The sequence below is a fragment of the Talpa occidentalis genome, unplaced genomic scaffold (genome assembly GCF_014898055.3).
Source record: "Talpa occidentalis isolate TD23 unplaced genomic scaffold, MPIMG_talOcc4v2.1 talOcc4.6, whole genome shotgun sequence".
Lineage (NCBI taxonomy): Eukaryota > Metazoa > Chordata > Mammalia > Eulipotyphla > Talpidae > Talpa > Talpa occidentalis.
Genome location: NW_023604972.1, coordinates 70,351,785 through 70,375,818, shown reverse-complemented (window position 1 = coordinate 70,375,818; position 24,034 = coordinate 70,351,785). Strand labels below are relative to the sequence as shown.

The 24,034-nt window shown below is 36.7% G+C and overlaps 1 protein-coding gene across 10 annotated transcripts in view; it reads left to right on the top strand.

Moving 5' to 3' along the window:
- Positions 1 to 24,034, top strand: part of FER (FER tyrosine kinase) — a 484,685-nt gene that overhangs the window by 346,344 nt on the left and 114,307 nt on the right. For all 10 annotated transcript variants that reach the window (XM_054688073.1, XM_054688071.1, XM_054688072.1 and 7 more), the window contains one exon: positions 13,281 to 13,404. In XM_054688073.1, coding sequence (XP_054544048.1) covers positions 13,281 to 13,404 — 124 coding nt within the window. The remainder of the gene's footprint in view (positions 1 to 13,280; positions 13,405 to 24,034) is intronic.

Genomic DNA, 24,034 nt, shown 5'->3' with positions numbered 1-24,034 from the left:
GTCATATTTCAAGGGTTTGTTTCATCTGCATTTTATTTTTCAAAGATTTATTTATTTTATTTATTTATTTATCTATTTATATAAGCACAGGGTACAGTCAGAAGCGCAGGAGGGTGAGAGAATTCACCAGAGCCAGAGCAGGGAACAGAACAGGTAGACTGAGGAAACACGCTGAGGGGAGCACCGGCTGCTGCGGGAGAGGTCTGTCCTGCCATGTGGGACCCTCCCCGGCGGCCAGGGATCGAACCGGTACTGCAGAGGCTGCGGGCAGCTTCTCAGCCCAGTGCTCAACTGCTGCGCCACCAGGGGAGGCCCAAAGATTTATTTATTTATGTATACAAAACTGGGGTACAGGCCAGAGGTGTGGGGGGGTGAGAGGATTCACCAGAGAAGAGTGGGGAGCAGAACAGTCAGATTGAAAACACTGCTGTGGGGAGCAGCGGGCAAGTCAGGAGAGGTCTGCTGCACCATGTGGGCAGCTCCCTGGCCTGGGATCAAACTCGTGCTGCAGTGGCTGCAGACAGTTTCATAGGTTGTGTCTAAACCCCTTGTGCTACCAGGGAGGCCCTCATCTGCATTTTAACCAAATAATTATGAATGAAATGAATTGAATAAAATCTTGTTGCATTGTTGTTTATGTTATAACTCTGACTTTTTTTTATAGCATTAAGACAACTAGTAAACATTTTATAAAAGTAGCTTGAAGCATACCTTCCCACTGATTTCTTGCATTCCAAGTCATTTTGCTAGATATGCCAAGAATGCAAAACTCTGACTGAACCTTACCAAGACCATTTCTCAGAGATATGTTTTGAAGAATGAAATAACTCCCTAAGACTCAAAGAGCAGAACTGATATAAAATGGCAACTTTCCCAAACTCAAAATTTTTCTCCTGTGGTGCAGCCTACTCTGTGTGCAGACATCCATCTCTGTACTCATCACAACACCCCTGTGTTAATCTATGAATGATTGGGTTCTATACCTCAAATACTTGAAAAATAACATGCTAACTTATTAGATTATAAATTGGGTAAAATTCTAGACCAAATGAAGTATAACACCTACAAAAGAGCATACAAATTAAAATATTGATCGCAACTTATGACAAAATGTATATAGCCATGTCATTCCCACCTTGACTGAGATGTAGAACATCACTCCAGAATCTTTTCTTATGCCCCTCCCTGGTTACTCCCCTATCTGCTACCCCACCTAAAAGGTAACCATTTACTTGGCTTATAAAGTTGTTTTTTCTTGTTTGAACGTTGTAGAAACAGAATCAAATCATATTCTTTTGATTAGGTGTATACATATATATACATATATGCACATATACATATTTTGCTTGTAGAGTTCTTTATACATTTTACACAATTAGTTTAGTATTTATATGAATTATTAATGTCTTCTCTCATAGCATTGTTTACTTTTTCATTATTTTTGTGATGTCATTGGTAAACAGAACTTGCAATTTTTAATGTAATACAATTCATCCATATTTTTTCTTTGTGAAAACAATGTTTGTGTACTCTACCTCTATGATCACATTCATCTGTGTTTTCTTGTGGAAGTTTTATCGTTTTAACATACATTTGAATATACAGTGTGCCTGAAATTGAGTTTTTCATGGAGAGTATTGCATGCATCAGCTGTATTCCATTTTGCTGTTGAGTAGCATTCATTGTATAAATATCAACAATATATCCAGTTGCTTTCTCCAGTTTTGTCTATTTATGAATAAAGATGCTATAAATAAATTTGTACAAATCATTTTGTAGCCATATGTTTTCATTTCTCATGAATGCATAGTAGTGGAATTGTTGCTTTATATTATAGGGGTAAGTTAGAAACGTTTTTATTAGAAACCATCAAGCAGTTTGCTAAAGTGGTTATACCATTTAATATATGTACCAACAATTTTTAAAAGTTGCAGTTATTCCACAATTTTTCCAATATTTGGAGGTAGCATTGTTTAAATTTTACCCATTATAAGTACTGTGAAATGACTGTGGTTTTTATTTGCGTATCCTGGTCAGGAATGATATTGAACTCTTTCACAAATGCTTATTCACCACTCATGTATTTTTGTTATTTCTTTTGTCCATTTTTATAGTATTAGTTAACTTTTATGTTTATGAATTCTAAGAACTTTTTATATAACCTAGGGGAAAGCTAGTTCTGACAGTACTGGAGATTAATTGAACGGCAATGTGAATATACTTAATAATACTATCGAGTGTACTTAAGATAGTAAAAATGTTAAAATGTATGTTAAATGGGTATTACTAACCACAATTTTCTTTAAAGAAAAGTTCACTTCTATGGGTTACCTATTACAAGTTCATTAAAAAGGTCAGATTGTTTTATTAAGATAACATTGGTTTACAACACTGTATATGATTCAGAAATATTGGATCCTAACTCTTCAGGTATATGTTACCACATGATAGCCACCAACAAAACACTTCATGTCCTTCACCACAGTCTTATGCTCCTGCTCCCCTTCTTCTCCATCATCTCACTCTCCATCCAGTAGCCTAAGTTGTACAGTCAGATATCTATGATTTGTTTGGGTTTGTTTTTGATGACCCTTTTTTTTTTTATATATTCTACAAATAAGTGACACCATGCAATATTTGTCTTTCTCCTTATTCTCCTTAGCATTGTCCCTTCCAGTTCCATCTATGTTGTTGTAATTGGCAAGAGTTCATGGTTTTGTATTTATTTTGTTTTTATTGTTGAGTAGAATTTCATTATATATATAATATATATATATATATTATATATATATATGTATCATATCTTTTTGTGTGTGTGGGACCCTCGCAAGCGACCGGGGAACGAACCTCGCAGCCCAGCGCTCAACTGCTGCACCACCAGGGGAGGTCCTGTATCATATTTTCTTAATCTACTCATCTTTCCTTTGGCACTTAGTTTGTTTCCATAATGTGGTTAGTGTAAATAGAGTTGCAATAAGCAAAGTGCATATATCTCTTCTAATGAATATTTTTGCATTCTTCATGCAAATGAATGAAATTAAATTGTCAGCTCTCACCTTACACAAATATTAACTCCCAGTGGATAAAAGACTTGAGTGTAAGACCTGAAAACATGAGAGATATAGTGAAGAAAACATAGGCAAACACTCCACAACATCGATTTCAATGATGTGTGTCCTGACCCGCGGGATTCATAGGCACGAAAAGAGAAGGGCTGAGGATTGAAATGAGGGGCTTGAGACAACTTGATGCTAGTGGTTGCTTCTTTATTTTTTCTTTACCTTCTCTTATTTTTCCCTGTCTTTCTACCTTCCCTGACCTTCTCTCTGCTCCTCTCGCAGTAACCCCTGACCTTCTCATGGTTCTCTTCTTAAATCCTGGTAGCTCCTCCCATCGCACCTCCCAGTCTCATTTGATTAACAGGAAAAACCTGTGGTTTCTCAGAAGGCTAAACGGTAAAGCAAAACTTAATTGATGGCACATGTTGTGCAACACTGCTCATGCTCCGGACAAATGTGTTTGTGAATTTGTCTCCAATGGCAAGAAAAAGAAAATAAAATAGAAACCAGTAGTACTACATGAAACTAAAAAGCTTCTGCACATTGATAGAAACTATCATTGAAACAAAGACACTCCACTGAATGTTAGAATGTATTTGCACATCATAGATCTGACAAGTGACTGATATCCAAGATCTGCAAAGAACTCCTATAACTCAACAAAATGAAAATAAATAACCCAATCACAAATTGAGCAAAGAGCTAAATAAACACTTCTCCAAAGAAGACATGCAGATGGTCAACAGACACATGAAAAGATGTTCATCATCACTTATTGTCAGGGAAATGCAAATCAAAACCACAATGAAATTAAAAACAACAGGTGTTGACTAGGTTGTGGAAAAAAGGAACCCTCATATACTTTGGGTGGGAATGTAGAATGGTACCTATTCATTTCTATCACGGTTATCTGATAAGCAAAAGTTTTTGTAAATTTGAATGAAATGTATTTTTGTGTGTGGGGTGGGGAGGACCCTCGCCAGTGGCAGGCTGGGGAATGAACCAGTGCTACAGAGGCTGCGGGCAGCCTCACAGCCCAGCGCTCAACCACTGAGGCACCAGGGGAGACCCGAAATGTATTTTAATTAACATTCTCTTTCTCCCTCCTTCCCTCTCCCCCATTTCCTCTTCATTTTTTTATTCCTTTCCTCCTTCCTTCCATTCTCTTTATAATTCCAGCCTTTTGAGTCCTAAGAAATCCTTACCTACACCAAGATAACAAAGATATTTTCCCGTGTTCCCGCTAAGAGCTTTTTTGCTTTCAGTTTATAAATCATTTGAAATTCATTTTATGTATGGTGTGAATTAAATATTGAAGTTCTGTATTTTTCAGAAAGTTATGTAATTCTTCCACAATCAGTTCTATAAAAGAATTTACTTTCTTCACTGAATTGTATGGGTAGATAAGTGGTTATCAGTCTCTTACTGGGCTCTGTTCTGTTCATTGACCTACTTGATAATCTGGAAGCCAAAACCACAGTTCTTTGGCTACTAATATATGGTAATTCTTCATATTGGGTAGACTGACTCTTAAATTTATTCTTCTTTTTCTATGTTTGTCTTCAGTCTAGACCTTTTGCATTTCCATGTAAAAATTTAGAAGCAGATTGTGAAATTCAGCCCAAAAAAGCCTGCTCAAAATCTGGTTGGGATTAGATTGATTCTATAAATCCATTTGGGGAGAATTGACTGTAAACACTTAGTATTCTTTCCTGAGAAATTGGCTTAGTTTATTGTTTCATTTATTTTGCACTTCTTTAATTTCTGTCAACAATTTTTGTATTTATTCATATAAAGGTATTTATATCTTTCTTTAAAGTGGTAGTTGTAAACAAGGAAGATTTCTTGTTCTTTATAATTACAATATTCTTTAAAATTATTCCTATTTTGATGCTTTTGTAACTAGTATTTTTTTCTAATTTCATTTTCAATTATACAGTTTGGGTATAATAACTATAATTGGGGCCTCCATGGTAGCACAAGGGGTTAAGATGCAACCTATGAAGCTATTCACAGTCACTGCAGCACAAGTTCGATCCCTGGGCAGGGAGCTACCCACATGGCACAGCAGACCTCTCCTGACTCAACTCCTGCTCCCCTCAGCAGTGTATTTTAGTCAGTCTGCTTGTTCTGTTCCCTACTCTGTCTCTGGTGAATCCTCTTACCACCACCCCCCACACCTCTGGTCTGTACCCCAGTTCTTGTATGCATAAATAAATATATATTTAAATATATATATAATTAATAGTTTTATAATGACTTCCTGCATAAACTCATTATTCTAGTAGTTCCATTCTTTTTTATCTTTTTTTTCATTTTTCATTATTCATAGTTATCTGCAAATAGTGAGTTTCTGTATTTTTAATCTTTATTCCTATATTTTTCCTTTTCTATCTTATTATACTCATTACACTCACCTAAATATTAAATAAAATGTTGAATAGATATAAGTTCCTTAACCTGGTCCTAATCTGAGGTGGAAGTGTTTGATATATCACCATTAGCTATAATGTGAGCTATTGGCTTTCATCATTGTTCCTAATGAGACCTAGGGAAGTCTATTCTCTTCCTAATTTGCTTAGAGATTTTTAAAAATGTGTTAATAGTGGGTTTTATCAAATGCTTTTCTTGCGTCTATTGATAGATTTTTCTTTTTCTCTTAATGTGGTGAATTGCTATAGGCTGGTTTTTAAATGTGAAACTATGTTAGTATAAACTTTCATCATGCTAGATTCAAAGTATTGCTGAATCCTATTGATGATAGATTTTTTTAAGATGTATTTATTTATGCATACAAGACTGGGTACAGGCCAGAGGTGGGGGGGTGAGAGGATTCACCAGAGACAGAGTGGGGAACAGAACAGGCAGACTGACTAAAATACATTTTTGAGGAGAGGAGCAGGCAAGACAGGAGAGGTCTGCTGCATCATGTGGGAAGCTGCCTGGCCTGGGATCAAACTGGTGCTGCAGTGACTGCAGATAGCTTCATAGTGCTGTGTCTTAAGCCCTTGTGCCACCAAGGAGGTCCGTTAGATATTTTATTGGGAAAATTTGTCAGCTGCCATTGGTCTATAATTTTCTTTGATTATCTAATAGTCTTGTTAGGTTGTAGTGTCAGCATCATAGAGCAGTTAGAAAACAGGGTTGGAAATATTTTCCTGTCTCTATGATGTTCCCTAAGTCCAGTCTGATAATTGATATATTATGTTCTCTCCCCTTTTTTTGAATGAATCTTCCTAAGTATTTATCAATTTTACTCCAGTTATTAGAATAAAAAATAATTAGCTGTTAACTTTCTTTATAGATTTTTGTGTTTGATTGCTGCCTCTATTGCTATTATTTTCTTCCAGTTTCAGTTAAATTTTCCTTCTTTACAACTACCTTCTTATTGTAGAATATAGATCATTGACTTTTTATTCTTTTCATTTCCCAATATAAGAATTTAAGGCTCCCAAATGGGTATGGAGTAGGTGAAGGGTGAGAAGAGAGGGAAGGAAGCACAGTGATCTATGGTGGTAAATTGCACTAAAGAGGTTATACTTGAGGGGAGAATCCTGTACTTCCAAATACTAACAATATTGTAAGCCAGTGTTACCTCAATAAAAAAAAAAAGAATTTAGGCAGCTCTCTTGCCTGCCTTTATGTAGATGCCTCTCTTTCCTAATAAATCTGACCTTTCAAAATGTAAAAATAAATAAATAAATAAATAAATAAATAAATAAATAAATAAATAAATAAATAAATAAAATTTAAAAGACATTTAAAGCTCTAAATTTCCCTCTAAACACTGGCTAGCTATATATAATAAATTATTATTGTGATTTAGATGGGGTCATTTCCTAATATCTCCGCCGATATGGGTTTTTTTTTTGTTTGTTTGTTTGTTTTGAGGGGAATCTTGATGTAGTATTTTGCTAGCATTGCCATAACAACATTCCATAGACTGCATGGCTTAAACAATAGAAATTTATTTTCTTGAAGTTCTGGAACTTACACTTCCAAGGTCAAGGTGTCAGGGAGGTTGATTTCTTCTGAAGCCTCTTCTAACTTTTAGTTAACTCTCTTTTCCCTGTGTCCTCACAAGGTATACTCTCTGCATATGTCTTTGTCCTAATTTTCTTTCGTTAGAATAGAAGTCATATTGTCCTGGATTCTTGGGAGCTTTACAATTATGTGTCTTGCTGTATTTTTCCTTTTGTCGTGGAAATTTGGTGTTCTTCTTGCTTCTTGTATATCAATTTTCAGCTCCTTCTTCACATTTGGGAAGTTCTCTTCAATTATCTCTTTGAATATTTTCTCTGTTCCTACGTCTTTCTCTTCTCCTTTTGGTATTCCTATAACTCTTATATTTCCTTTCCTCATGGAGTCAGATAGTTCCCAAAGTCTTTCTTCGTTCTTTTTCCTTCGTACTTCTCTTTCCTTTTCTGTTTTGGTTCTTTTTATTTCTGTGTCTTCAAGAGTACTTATTCGTTCTTCCATTTCATCTATTCTGCTTTCATTGCTTTTCCCAGAGGTCTTTAGTTCCTCCATTAATTCTTTGATCTCCTGCGTTCTTTTGCTTCCCTCTTTAGGGACTCAATTTCATTCTTCTGACCATTCTTTTCCCTCTTTAGGGACTCAATTTCCTTCTTCTGATCATTGTTTTCCTTTATGACTTCTGTCATTTTTTTAATCACGGCAATTTTAAATTCTCTTTCTGGAAGGTTCAGAAGTTCTTCCAAGTAACTGTCTTTGCATTCTGGGGGTGGTTTTCTTTTTGTGGTGTGCTTTTTCCCTGAGGAGTTGTTAGGTTCCGTGTGGTTCTTCTACTCCCTACTGTCTGTTTTCTAATTTGTTGTATGCATTGGGACACTGTGTTGCTGGGACTGTCCGGCATCTTGGGTGAGCTTCTCTGCTCCCCTCTGGCTCCTCCAGGAGCCATCTGTCGGTTTCAAGCAGTCTTTACTGAAGAAAGGTCCCTGTTCTAAGATGCCGATGTGGGGACACACTCCCCTGTGCACTTGGTCTGCCCCGGAGGTGGGTTCCCACTCCCCCTCTGAGTTTGGACTGCAGGCCAGAAGGGGCCTGGCATGGGCGAGCTTCCCGCTCACCACTGGCTCCTGAGGGAGACTTCTGCAGGCAGTCTTTACTGAAGAAATGTCCCTGTTCTAAAGTGGCGATGCGAGACGCACTCCCTGCGCGTCCGGTCTCAGGCACACTCTTCTGTGCGCCCGGTCTGCCCTGGCCGTGTGTGCCCGCTCCCCCTGTGGGCTCAGACTGCTGGTCTGAAGGAGCCTGGGGTGGGCTAACTTCCCAGCTGGCCACGCAGCTTTCAAGCACTTTTCTGAAGAAAGGTGTTAGTGACTTTTTTCTGGTCGCTAGGTGGCGCCAGAGATCTCTCCTATTGTCCTTGGGGGGCTGCCTTTTTCACCCCGTGGGACAGGGAACAGAGTAGGAATGGTAGGGAAAACCTCAACGGCTTTGGGGTGCTGTGTCTGCCTTGTGCCCCATTGACGTGGATTACCCATGCCCCGAATTTCGTGCCCTGGGTCTCAGTTCCAAAGCCCTCAGTTCCAGGACGTGGGCTGTAGCCCAGTTCAGTGGCTGCCGGAATGGCGCCTTTTGCACCCTGCTCCCGTGTCCAGGCGCCTGGTTCCTGATTACTCAGTGAGGGACATTCACCTCAGTGAGGGCCCCTGCCCGTCTCCCAGCAAGCCTAGGTCGCAGGCGCGGGGACCTGGGCAGCCGCGATCCGCGTTTGCTTTTCAAGCGCGCTGCTTTTCCGCGCAAGCTTACCGGCTGGCCCCGGGCTGTGTGCGGGTCTCCAGAGTGTCTTTGTTCTCTAATGGCGCCCGGAGCCGTTTGCTCACCGCCGTGGCGAATTCTGCAGGGTTCTCCACAGCTCCCGTTCACGGGGTGTGGTGGCTGCAAGGGTTCCTTTCCACTCACAGTCCCGCTTGCTGCGTCGTTTGTTCTTGTTGGTCATTTTAGTTTGTTGTTTTCCTCCTCTCTGCCGATATGAGATGCCGACTCTGTGGGTGGGGGAGGGAAACTGGGTTCTGCGCTTTCCTCCCTTCTAGTCCTCTTTTATGGCCACTTTCTTCTGCGGGCAGTTTGCTGGAGTCGTCCGTTTGTCTTCCGTGTCCCACTTCTCACTGGGACCTGCCACTTTTCCTCCCTATTAACTTTTTTTTAATGGGAGATCTTACTCGCAGCGTCTCCTCGCCACCATGTTGCTCCGCCCTTTCCGAATAGCAGTCATATTGAGTTAGGGTTCATCCTAATGATTTCATTTTAACTTGATTATCCTTTTTTTCTTAAAGATTTATTTGTTTACACATACAAAAACTGGGGTACAGGCCAGAGGTGTGGGGGCTGAGAGGATGCCAGATACAGAGTGGGGAGCAGAACAGGCAGACTGGCCAAAATACACTGCTGAGGGAAGCAGCAGGTGAGACAGGAGAGGTCTGCTGTGCCATGTGGGTAGCACCCTGGCTGGGGATTGAACTTGTGCTGCAATGGCTATGGATAGCTTCATAGGTTGCGTCTTAACCCCTTGCGCCACCAGGGAGGTCCAAGACAACCTTATTCTTGAGGGTGAGGTTAAGGTTTGGGCGAGGGTAAGACTTTCCAAAATGTGAGAACAGTGTCCTAAAGGAAAGTGAGGTGAATGAGAGAAAATTAAAAAAATATGGGACTAACCACCAGTTTCTATTAATTTCTCTCTTTACATGCAAGATAACTTCAACAATAAGTACAGTAGTAGTATATGTATGCGTGTGTGTATACCATGTAGTAGGCCATGCTTACTGCTTTAGATACATTTAATCATCAAAACTATCTTGAAAAATAAATGACATTAATCATTGTTTCAGTATGTAAAAAGATTAACCAATTTACCCAAGGCCACATAACTTGATATCTATGCCAGTCTAATTTCAATACCCATAATTTTTTCATCATGACATGCTATATCCCTAGTAGGCCTTAATAGTGACTATAAAGAAATTTTAGGTATAATCTTAGAACTTAATCACTATTGAATAAATCTAGAGAATAATCCATTCTAACGTGTTTTAATATGCAGTACACTCATGTATAAGCATTGTAAGACGGTTACAAAAGGATACTTACTACCTTATTTTTGCCTGTTTTGAGCACCCAAATCTTGTGCTATATACACACACATATACACATTAAATGTTGCATATACATATATGTATATGTTGCATATATAGTTATTACATGTATTTATAATAAAATCTGAGAGGTTAATTTAATTGCCTTTTTTAAGATTTATTTATTTATACAAGAACAGGGGTACAGGCCAGATGCGCTGCGTGGGAGGGTGAGAGGATTACACCAGAGACAGAGTGGGGAGCAGAACAGGCAGATTAACCGAAGTACACTGCGGAGGGGAGCAGCGGGTGCGACAGGAGAGGTCTGCCATGCCATGTGGGACCCTCCCCAGCTGATATTGAACCTTCACTGCAGAGGCTGCAGATATCCTCACAGTGTGGCGCTCATCAGCCTGCTCCACCAAGGAAGCCCTAAATTGCCATTTAATGAAAATGACAATGAGTTTGAAGATACAGACCCATCCTCTACAGTTACTTTACAGTAAATACTGAAGACTTATTTGATATCAATCTCTAGTTCTTCACTTAATGATAATAATCAATTCCTTGTATTCTGAATAATTTTCTGATTATTCTAGCTTTAATCACATACTCTACCTTCTGGGTAATTTACATCTTGCTTCAGTATCCTTCATGCTTACACTTGCCCAAGGCTCAGGCTTCAGTACTGAATCATAATTATTTAATTTTATTGAAAAAATTGCATCCCTACAGTAGTCAGTGGGAAGCTGGGGGCTGAAGGATGATTTAGTTCAAGTCTTTTGCTTAAAATCACTTTGTCTGTGGCTTGAATAATTAAATGGGAAATAAATTTAAAATTTAAACATTTGATGATTTTAAGGAAGAAATATCTCTAAGGCAGAAATATTGTTGGATTAATTAAGAGACAATTAGTTACCCTTCCACTGTGTCTTTGGCATTGTCACAGTGTTTGGAAATAACATTCTCCCTTCCTTGAACTCTGCTTTTACTGACTTGACACCACTTTTCAGTCAATGTTTAATGCTATTTAAATGTTATCTTTTCTCTATTTTGTATTTTTTGCAGTGTTACTTACCACTGATTATTTGCGAATTATTTTTTTAATTATGCAGTTTGTAGGGCAGAAATATTAAAAAGCATCTAGTAAGATGAACTGGGTCTTGAATGCACCAAACTTTATTATTGGAATTTAAAGAATTTAAATGGCATCTACTGGCTGCCATTAATAAGAAATACAATATCATTCTTTTCTAAATATTATTTTAATATTTAGCATTTATTTGTAAAGACAGTCTAACTGTTGGAGAGGGGCAAGTTAAGAGGAGGGGAAGGATTGGGGTCAGAATGGGGCGTTTGCAATTGTATGGGGGAATATAAAAATAAAATTTAATATTAAAAAAAAAAAATAAAACTGAAGTCTATTAAAAACATCAAAAAAAAAAAAAAAAAAAAAGAAATGTTAGAATTAAAGAAAAATGGCCTTTGCTTAGATGGGTAGTTTATGAGCCACAAGAAGAAGGAGATGGATGCATATGTTTCCTCATTCAATGAAAAAATTGTTGAGACATTGTTGCCTGCTGAACACTGTTAACTGGGATAAAAGTCTGGATGGTATTAATACAAAAGTGTCTTAATCAAAGTGAGAATTCGAACCCAGGAAGTAGTCCCACAGTTTTGCTCTGTGAGAACTGTCCCAACAATCACAACTTGAGTTTAGTTTATATAGATATGGACAGTGAGTCATTGATATTAAAAATGCAATTATTGTTAACAGCAGGGTTTTTGGTTCTAAGTTGTTTTGACTAAATAAATAGTGATACTGTCTGTATAGAGAGGAAGACCATTCTGGAGTTAATCTCTTCTTTATAAAGAAGGCATGGTGGAGATACAAAGGCTGGGTATCCATTGTTTAAATCTTTTATATCTGACTGACTCCTTGGTTATTAGTGGGGGTTGAAAAAGTTGGCTTTACCCTTAGACAGCAGATTTTGCATAGCTGTTTCAAAGTCTTCAATTCTCTGCAGATGATTTTGCTTTCTTGTTTGCTTGAGCAGGGAGAGGTCATTCCCAAAACATTTTACAGTATTTTCAGAACACTGTGTGGTAGGTGCTACATTTTCAATATTGAACAACAGAGGCACAAATCTATTCACAAGGTTTAATAGTCTGAGAGCTGGGGAAGGGGATGGAGATTGGAGAGTGGAAGGATTATATGAAAGAATAAATTTTAAAAGAGCAGAAGGCAAATGGAAAAGTGCTGACTACGAGCTTACTTTGGAAAAAATATTATCAGGATCCCACAGAACACTGGGATGATATAATATGCTGCGATTCCAGGAAAGTTTTTCTGTTGTTTTTTTTTTGTTTTTTTTTTTTTCATTTGGAAGTTATTCCACAGCTTTAAAACAGAAAACTATTATATGGTTTCAAGTCCAGAAGGGGGCACTTTTTCTAACACAGGTCTAACAAAAGCATTAATATATGTGAATGTTGGTTCTAGTAATAAACTGAAGTAAATATTGATATCAAGTCTGATTTAATCGACAATTTTGGTGTCTACTAAAGTTGAGAAATTAGTAATTTAACTACTTGCAAAATGTTTTACTCAGAAAACTAAGTTAAACTGGTTAGAAACTATTTCAAAAATCTTCCTCGAGGTTTTGTATTCTCTTGGAAAGAAAAGAAAAAGTAAATGGTCTAACACCATTAAGTTTATTTTTAAAGCATGTAGCTTACTAATTTTGTAAATAGTCCACCTAAATTTGTATAACAGTTGATTTGTAAATAAGTGAAGAGGTTATAAAAAGAGAACATTTTAAAGAGAGATGTGCAGGTGTTTATTTTCTTGATAGGTCTTATTAAGAAAAATCCATTAAGCCTTCATCTCTGGAGGTTTTCTCTTAAAGAACCTAGATCTCTGGTGAGGAGGATAAAAAGTTCAGGAAATAGCAACTAAAATGCTAATCCCTCTTGTAAAATTCTGGCTTAAAATCTGGGTGCCTAATTGAAAGAGAAAGTAGGAATGATTGTTTTTAGAGAACATTCATTCTAATATAACCTTAACTTTGTTTTCAAATAATGAAACTTTCAACCTGACTCTTCATTTGTTAATTCCCTTTAGGAGGTGATTTCCTCTCCTTTCTGAGAAAGAAGAAGGATGAACTAAAACTCAAACAATTAGTGAAATTTGCGTTAGATGCTGCTTCTGGTATGGCATATCTTGAGAATAAAAACTGTATACACAGGTAAGTAGAACATTTTTAAAACATTTTTCAGTTTTCTTAATAGAATGCTAAAAACTGATATCTTTGCTGCAGTGCAACAATTTACTTCACAAAACTTAATTTCTTATTGTTTTTCACATTTTGTGTGAAAGTATTCTTTCATAATTGCTTATACAGTTTACAGAAACACTCACTTTCTCTCTTGAGGGAAGTACAATAATTAATTACCTACTAATTAGTATTTATTTTATTATAATCATGAATAGAATAGTGATATTGTTACAGGGCAGGGAGAGGGGCAGCCCAAACCCTACAAACCTGCCTATTCTAAATGGGTTCTGCTATCCGCCGCATCAACACAAAACATATGAGACTTTAATGGGAAGGAACTTTAATACAATTAGGAAACAATACAGGAAAGGCAAAGAATCTAGTTTCTAAATCAAGCACCCAAAGTTACCGGTCCCCTCGTGGGTAAAAGTCCACCCAAGCAGGATTGGCCCACAGCAAGGCCCCAAAGCCTGCCACAAATCTAAAGCATCTTCCAGTGGGGACCCACAGAAAAGCATCAGAAACAACCAGACAAGTTTGGGAGGAAAAAATCAAAATCATAATCAAGATAAAAGCTGCCATTGTCACCTCACCACGGGTCTCTCACCCACATCTGTGTCACCCAGTCCACGACCAAAAGGCAAGTGTAGTTTCTTTACATGTCTCTCCATTCCATGTGCCTCCTCCAGGTCTCCTCCTGGCTCTCCATCCTGCTTCCTTCCTTCTCAGTCTCCTCTGCAGCTTCTTCTTTCCCTGATCAGCTCCACCCTCCATTTGGGTAGGGCAGGAAACCTGGAACCTCCCCCTTTCCTGGGGACTACCCTGTTACAATCCCCCCTTTTAATTTTTATTCTACCATATCTATGGTGGCACAGATCTCAGGGTGTAGTCTTAGGATGGCAGAACCCATTTAGAATAGGCAGGTTTGCGGGGTTTGGCCTGCACCTCTCCCTGCCCTTTAACAATATGAGATGTACTTTTAATGGACAAACTGAGGGGCACCCTGCGGCTCCCAAACTTCCACGTCCTTGGTGGGTTCTGATATCCACTGCATAAAGACAAAGCATTTTCCGTGTGTATAGCATAGAGAGAGAGGAGAGAGAAATGATAATAGTTTCCCAATGAAACAGCCAAAGTTACCCATCTCCTTGTGGATTATGTCCAGTTTAACAGCATTAGGCCAAAACGGAGCCACTCAGGCCTGAAAACTTGCCGGAAATCTAAGGCACCTTCTGGTGTGGGAACATAGGAAAGGGGCAGAAGGGGCAAGGGAAATCTGAAAGAAAGGGAGCAAAATCAAAGTAAAAGTCAAGATAAAAACTGCCATTGTCAGTCTCCCTATGGGTTTCTCACCCATGTCTCTTCCAAGTATCTCCTTCTATGTCCCCAAGTCCCTGGTACAAGTCCAATGTCAAGAAACTAGTAGAGCTGCTTCTTCACACTTCTCTACTCCACATGCTTCTCCAAGTCTCAAGTCTTCTTCTCCAAACCCCTTTCCTTGCTTACCCCTGCTGCTCAGCAACACCCTTCATTAGATGGGTCAGGAAACCCAGAACCTCCCCTTTCTATGGAGATTATGGTACTACAATTTAGTCATGTAAGAAATGTCTTAACTAATCTTTCTTTTAAAAAAAAAATTCATGTCATAGAAAGTATCATAATAAAACAACAATTCATGACACTGAATTTGACAAGGGTAATAGATTTTAGCATACTAGTTATTTAAAGGACACTTTAGAAAACTTTCTCTAATCACATTAAGTCCACCGACTTTGTCTTAATACTTCATAGATTATGGTTTTAGTTTATTTGTAATGGAAAGTGTTCTTTATGGCTAACTGTCAGTACAACTTAAAATTGCTCGCAGAATTCATGTAAATTCTGGCAAAATATAGCTAAATAGATGTAAGCAATATTGAGGTGGTTTTTTGAGTCAGTGGGTTTGGTGAATGGGGTCCTTGGGTTCACTCCAGGAACGATTTCACCAGAACTCCCCTTTCAGTAGCACACGGCGCATTTCCCAGGAGAGTTTCTCCATGAGACAGAGATGTTATATTTAAAGAGCAGGTTTATTAGGGAAAGGGGTGGGACACTTGCATAGACACAAGTGGGCGGAAAGAGCTGTCCCTAAAGGGACAGGTTTGCTGAGAGAGGCCTGCATGGTTACAGGCAGACAGCCTTGAGGGGAGCTGCCTCTGATGAAGGAAGTCAATGAGGAGAAGCCTTGCAAGGTATAGGTCATGGGCAGGCAGGAAGCTGCTGCCCTGCAGAGGGAGAGAGTTGGTGAAAAGAAGCACCTGCATAGTCACAGGTGGGCAGAAGGACTGCTGCCCCATGCCAGGGCAGAGACTGAACTGTTATAGTCTTCTCTTTGGGAGGGGCTCATTCCTTTATGGAGTGGCCTGTTTGCTGCTGATTTTGGATAACTATCCAGAATCCGAAAGCAACCGGAAATTCCACTATGGGCCCAATCTCTATATCTTTACCCTCATGTCTGTGTTCTTGATGATGCTCTCTACAGCAGTCTGATACCTGCTTGGGTCTTGTGATAAGGCACTGACGCCTAAGTATCTTGATTAATACAGCTGGGTTAATAGTTATGTTATTTCCCTCTACCCCCACCTCCTTGTGTGAGTCAGGTTCTGGTCTTGTGATGCCTCCTTTTAGTTTTCTGTTCTTCCCTCCATCAATATGAAGCAGTTTGATGCAATGTTAATTTTCTGGAAACAATGCATAATACTATTTAATGTGGGCCAGGGTTCATTGTCAATTTGAACTATTGATAGACTTTAAGCTGGTGTATCTGTTAAGATATATTTCTCTGTGATTTGTTTCATTATGCAACCTTTGACCTAACATTCTGGTGGTTCTATAATGTATAATTATAGGAGAATAAAGTTACCTTCACCTAAAATATACATTTATTTGATCTCAGTGTATATTTTGTAATTAATTATCCAACAAAATTTAGTTGGTATTTGATAAGGTGGTGATGAGGTAAGATGATGATTTTCAGATGTTATGTTGAATTCAGTGAGGGGGTTTCCTCTGAGAAAAGTTTCCAGAGAGTTTCCCTTTTAGTGTCACATGCCAGGTTTACTAAGGAAAAGATATTTGCATAGAGTCAAACAGACAAAGGCTGCATTTATTTTTATTTTTTTATTTTTAAACAATATTTGCTTCCCCCACCCCCTCAGATTGAGTCCCCAAAGAATTTCCTTCCCCAAGGCACCCATGCACCCTCACCACAGTCCTGTGTTCCTCCCTCCCTCCCTCTGATCCCTCTCCCTCCTCCTCTCTTGCAGTATGTCTCTGATTTATAATTGTCTGTTTTTGCTTGTTGTGTTTTGTACTGTTATTATTTTTTTACACTGATGACTTATTTGGTTCCCCTATACTCCTGTTATAAGTGAAACCATCTGATATTTTTCTTTTTCCTTCTGGCTTATTTTACTGAGCATAATTTCTTCTAGCTCCACCCACATTGCTGTGAATGGCATGAGTTTATCTTTTTGATTGCTGAATAATATTCCATTGTGTATATATGCCACATCTTCCTAATCCAGCCATCTATTTTTGGGCATTTGGGTTGTTTCCAGGTTTTACCTATTGTAAATAATGCTGCAATAAATGTAGGTGTACAGGTGTTCTTTTGAATCAAAGTTTTTGTGTCCTTTGGGTAGATCCTTAGCAGTGGAATTGGTGGGTCATGTGGTAGCTCCATTTTTAGTAGACTGAGGAACCTCCAGACAGCTTTCCATAGTGGTTGGACCAGTTTGCACTCCCACAAGCAATGTAGGAGAGTTCCTTTTTCACCACATCCTGGCCCACATTTGTTGTTGCTTGTTTTTTTGATATGTGCCATTCTTACTTGTGTAAGGTGGTATCTCAGTGTGGTTTTGATTTGCATTTCCCTGATTATAAGGGATGTTGAACATTTTTTCATATGCCTCTTGGCCATTGGCATTTCCTCTTTGGAGAAATGTCTTTTAGGTTCTTCTGCCCTTTTCTTGACTGGATTGTTTATTTTGTTTTTGTTGAGTTATGTGAGTTCTTTGTATATCTTTGTGGTCAGTCTCTTATCAGTTGAATGGAGTGCAAAGATTTTTTTCCCAGTCAGTGGGGTGTGTCTCTCTGTTTTGGTTAATGTCTCTTTTGCTGTACAGAAGCTTTTCAGTTTGATGTAATCCCAGGTGTTTATCTTTACCTTCACTATCACTGCTTTGGGTGATGAGTCTTTAAAAATGTTTCTGAGATATATGTCTTATAGTTCTTTACCTATATTTTCTTCTATATATTTTATGGTTTCAGGTCTTATGTCCAGTTCTCTTATCCATTTTGAGTTAATTTTTGTGCACGGTGAGAGGTAGTGGTCTAATTTCATTTTTTTGCATGTGGAGGTCCAGTTTTCCCAGCACCATTTATTGAACAAACTATCCGTGTTCCATTGAATATTCTTTGCTCGAAACAGACAAAGGCTGCATTTTAAAGGGGTACATTTATTAGGAGAAAGAGAAAAGCATGTAAAAAGAGAAGCCTGCATTGACACAGTCTTTGTATAAGAACTGCGATTTGCTAGAGCAGTAGTTGTTCTTATATTGTGTTCTTTTGCATGCAGGGGGGCTTCATTCTTTTGTGAGACAAAGATCTATTCCTATAGCAATCCACGGGAAGGATTTTCTCTTGTAGTCTGTGCCGAAGGATTTCCTGTGTCTCAGGATTTTCCATATCCATAACTGGTTTAATGACTGTGTTAATGATTTCTACCCATGGCCTTGTGAAACCTCCATCCCAAATTTTCTACTCTTTAAGTCTCCATTAGTATTCAGTTTGATTCTAAAACTAAAATTATGCCTTATATTTCAAGTGTGCTTCAATAATTATACATGTTGTTAAATACATTTCAGTAGTGAAGGTAATACTTTTCTAACAATTAAGACTATTAAAACTAAACCCCTGTCATTATTTTTATGTATAATTTCCTGTAAATGAATCAAATACTTTATAGTATTTTAAAGTCCTAAGAGACCTTTAGATTTTGAACAAGAATTGCATTATATTATCACTAATCCCATTAAAAGAATACACATTACTGAAAGTAAAATTAAGGGTTTTGTCAGTTATTTATAGAAAATTTTAGTTTTCATTGCTCATGTGTGTAAGCTACTTTACTTTGGGTATCAAATTCTCTACTTTTTTGTCTCAGATTTTTTTCAAACCCTTGGACTGAGACTTTAAAGCATAATAAATGTACATTATTGAAACTGCTTTATTAATTTGTCATTTACCAATGACATTCTTTAATTTTGGTGTATTACCTTCAAGGGAATCATTGTTTCAACTTCTTGCTGCATTTGTAGTGTCTGTTACTTTTGCTAATGAATGCCTATCTTATCTTAGGTGCCTGTATCATCAAAATTGAGACCTTTCTAGATTGTAAATGGAAGTTAGCTTTTTAAAATTTATCTCACTAACCTTATCATGTCATTATCTTCTATATTTTTTCCATTTAACTCTAAGAATTTTCATGTGTTCACAAATTTTTGCAAGTCCATCCTTGCTGAACACATATCCTGGCAGACTGTATATATGTTATCTGCCTACTGGGATGGTTTATTGATTGAACGTGTTGAAGTGTCACATAGAACAGATAAAATAAATAGGTTTCAGTGTCAAGTTTCAGTGATTGGTAGTTGTAATGGGAGAAATATCGGGGTTAGGCTGCGGGCGTGGGCATAAAAGAATTCACCAGAGACATAGTGGAGAACAGGAAAGGCGGATTTATTGAAGTACCCTTCAAGATTGGAGAGGACAAGACAGGAGAGGTCTTTCCCTACAGGAAAGAAGGATTTGAGGCTCTCTTTTATGCTCTGTTTTTGTGGGCTTTCTAACTTGGGGCTCCAATTTGTACCAGTTATCTGCTGGGATGTTTGCATTCCTGGAGCTGGGCTGCTTTTTACTGGACACAGTGGTGTGTCCTATGGACTTTTCCCCAAGGCAGCCTTATCAATTTCCTTATATATACAAGTCTCCCAAAACTGCCTGATGGGCAAGGAGTGGGGCTTAGGGTTTAACCTTATTAAATAGTACCCCAACAGTAGTGGCTCTCTGTGTCCTATATTTGAGAAGCTTTCAGGTTCAGTCTCAAAGTCCGGTAATGATAACTCGTGGCCAGGATACTAATGAATATTAATACACAGATCTCAAATTTGTCATTATCCATGGCATACAATATTCTCTTTTGGCCCTTATTTTCACAAATACTTACCTTTTTGATATGAGTTTTGCTTACTAGCCATATTATAGCAAAAAAAAATGAAATGTTTTTATAATCATTTCTACTCATACTTGCTAGACTTCTGCTATTCCTTACGTCTCTTCATCATGATCATTCAGTAGCTTGAAATCTCTAAACAGTGTTTTGTTTTTGTTTTTTTTTCTTTTCCAAATTTATATAAATGCTCTTTATATATATATAAATTTATATAAATGCTCATTTTCACACCTCACCAAAACATGACATCGTATTGAGAAGATGAATCATTCTTTGTGTTGAATGTTTTTATAAACTCAAAGTTCTTATGTGTCATCTGTGGAACTATTTCTGTAGTAGTAGTAGCTAGTACAGTGAAGTTTTATTTTGATTTAGAGTTAGAATGTACACCCAAGCTCTGTTATATTTTTTCTCCTAATAAATATATAATATAAATATGTAGTATTCAGATAAGTGAAAGTATTTTTCCTTATTGGAAAAATTGCTAAAGAGGAATTTATAAAAATTTAAAAATAATTAAATTAATCTAAAACACAATTGAAGGTTTCCTTTAGTTTTTCAAATAATAAAAGCATCTAGTCCCATTCTTGGTTTCCCAAAATATTAACAAATACATGCATGTCTACAAATTGCAAAATCCCACAAGTATCCCACAAGTCAAAACAGAAGTTTTAAATATGCTCTAAATTTTATGTGAATTTATGCATTTTATCATTTTCACTATCATTAGAGGTCACTGGGATTTAGTACTCGAAAATAATTCTAGTTTTGTCTCCCCAAAATAATGTCTTAAATTTTCTTTCTGTATCTTTTTTATTGTTTTGATTACTATCTGAAGAGAAAAGTAATGTTTTATTACAGAAAAAGTGTGTGACTGTTACAAAATGAAAAAAAGTTATCGCATAAATAAATGACCTGTTTTTAGAAAGTGTTCTTTAATTTTGTTTATCTTCCAGGAGAGTTCTCTTGATTCTCTAGGTTTCTAGTTGAAACTATTTCATTTAAAGTTTGAAAATGGATATTTTTCATTTTAGTTTACTTGTAATTGCATTTTCATTATAATTATTTTGTATGTCACTTGAACTTTCTTTCTCCTATTTTATATTAATATTTGAAGTACAATGATAAACTTTGGGGGTGTTTGTGTTTTTACTTACAGTGGCATATTTTCAGTTGTTAGGTATCACTGTGTAAAGAATACTAAACCTGATTAATTTTAAGTTATATGGATTAAATTAAGTTAAATGGAAATAAAATTGACATTATATTAGATTTATAGAGTAGTGGTATTTACAGTTTTATTACTGATAAATCCTGCTGCAAGATTTCTTTGGAGTTATTTCTGAAAGTTGGTTTTGTCCACATCTTTTTGTATAGTATTCATGGAAATTAAAGGTAGGATAAAATTTTGATTATTGAATATTTGAGTTACAATCCATAATCTATGACAATTTTTGGAAAAAATTCCTTAATTTCATGTAGTCTATGTCATTGTCAATACTAGATAAGTTGTATTGGGAGGATGCTATAGAATATGATGTCTTTTTCTAATTAAAAATCTTAGATTGATTCCTCTTCATTTTTGGTTGCTGTACCTTAGTGATTTTTTTGTTATTGTTGTTGTGATTAAAATTAACAGCTCCAGTGGAATATTACTCAGCAATCAAAAAGGATAAACACATGCAGTTTGCAGCAACATGGATAGAGCTAGAAGGGATCATGCTCAGCGAAATAAGTCAAAAAGAAAAAGAAAAATACCGGATGGTCTCACTCATAGCAGGAATTTAGAAAACCTAAATAAGGGACCAGGAAAAAGACTAAACAAAGTAAAAACCAAAATCAACAAGCAACTATAAACCAGAGACACACTAAGGGGAGAGAAAGGACTAGGGTCAAAATAAGGGGGGGGTGCAATTGTATGGGGACTATAACCAAAACGATAATGCATACATTGTGCAAAAATGAAAAATGATGTAAGAATTATATAAACTAAAGTATTAATTAAAAAATAAATATACTAAATTTTAGTCTAAAAAAATTAAATTAACAGCTCTACAAATTGAAGGATCTAGGACCACCTTCATTTTGTTGCTTAGTAAGTGTTTTACTTATTCTTTGAGAACAAATGTATTCCTTGTACTTCACATATATGAATAGTTGCCTACTCAAATCATGGCCCTTGCATTCAAATGTATGTTACCAAAACTGATAATGCAAAGAGATAATCAATTTAGTAGTAATGTGTATAAAATACTATGGGAGTAATAGCAAGAGGTTCTAATAAGGATGTCAATAATGGGACTGTGGTGGGATTAATGACAAAATTTTGCAGATTCTGTTTGAGTGTGTCACTGAATAGATGGGTTAAGAATAATCCAGCTGAAAGAGAATTGAAAGGAAAATCCAAAGAGTTCAGCCAGACAGACAGGGGCATTCTCATCAAGAGTCATGTATTCCATTTCATTTGCCAAGGCTGTGGGAATATCTTCCTTACTTTCAGATTAATTTAAGAATGTTAAAATGTTGTGTTTTTGAACTGGAAAAGAGAAGTAAATTGACAAAATTAGAAAATCCTGAAAATTGTATAATCTCATAAAAAGATTAGGTATGCAATCAAATTTATTTTTATGTTTCTTTGAAAAACTAATTCAGAAAACCAAAGATTTCTCAGAAAGCAATATTATATTGCCTTTAAATATATTCTAGAAGAATATTGTTTGATAACAATTGGCTTCTGATAAGACTTAATTAGGCATGTTTACTTTTTAGGTAAATGTAACATGCTGCCTCTATCTTAGTTTTGTTTTTTGTGATTTCAAATTTATGAAGCTACATTTTGCACAGTGATGCTTGTGGGATTTTCTTACTTTTAACTGTCTGTAACATCTGAGTCTATTGAATATATTGAAAGGGTTTTCTAATGCGCAGTGCCGCTTCATATTATTTAAATTGTAAGAAAGAGCCAAAATAAGCAAGGTAAAATATATTCCTTAATGTATTTTAACCCTGTATCTTTTCTGCCTCTTATGCTCTGTCATATACTCAATAGAATTGGTCTTAAGATCACTTTATAGATTATCTGAGGTCCAGAGAGATTAAGTGAAGATCAGTTAGACAATTAGTTTCAGGGCCACTACTATATCTTAGATGTGCTGACTTCATTCTGAAACATTCCCAGTCACTCCAATGACATTGTTTTACTCTGCCTCATTTAAGTATTATTAATCCTAGCAACTGTTATGTATTGATAAGTTACTTAGTACCAAGCACTGGACTTTAGTACCTTAGATGCAATGACTAAGTATGGAAGGTTCTAAGGACAATTATTTTCTCCCTGTATTTTCAATGTTGAACTCCAGAAAGCTGGAATAGTACCTGGCACTTAAACATGAATGACTGACACCTCAAAACAACAGTTGATGATACTGTTGTTAGGGCCATTTTTACATATGAGGAAATTTATGATAGGGAGGTTGAATATCTTGGTCAAGATCATATGGCAAAGAAAGTAGCATTTCCATGATATGGTTCTATACTCTGATGCGAGAGGCCACACACTAAGTCTCTACACTCAACTCTTATGCTTTCCATAAGAAACACTTCTGACCAATTAGGAGATTCAAGGTAGAAGACCAGATGGTACTTGGTGCAATGGCTCAGTTTATATTTAGCATCTGGACTCACTATGATCATACTTAACACAGAAGAGGATGCTCTAGTCTGTGAATTGTAATTTTAGAAAAACATGCCAAGGTGTTTTGTTGTTTTTTAATGAACAGCTGATGAAATGCAGCAGTATTTTATTATTGCTTCTCCATTTAATTAGGACTTGAAATTTTATTTTTTTCATTTTTTGTGCACTATTGTTTAGATACCCCCTTCTGCTTTATCTGTTAATTAAAAACACAGGATTAGCATAGAAATGCGATAATCTCAGTTAGTTGACTAAACATTTATGACTGATTTTCTTGTTCCAGCATTTGATTACAATTTTGAATATATTAAGCTGTACTTTTATTTTTAGCTTATAAGCTAATTTTGCTACAGTACAAAAATGACTGCTCAGTAATTTTAAATGTGTCAAAATGTATGGTCCTTCTCTGGGTTAACCTTTCTCTTTTTCTTTTTGGCTAGAGCAGTTTGGTATTCTCATGCACTGTGTAATTATGCAAAAGATATCACAAACATATCTTTCTAAGATATTTATGCTAGTACTTTATTCTCTGAATTTTCCATCGCTAGTTTCGTTCATTCAAATTAAGGGATTTTCATTTCTCATGTATGTTTTCCAGGAATAAAAGTATTTCCGTTATGTTAGTATCAATT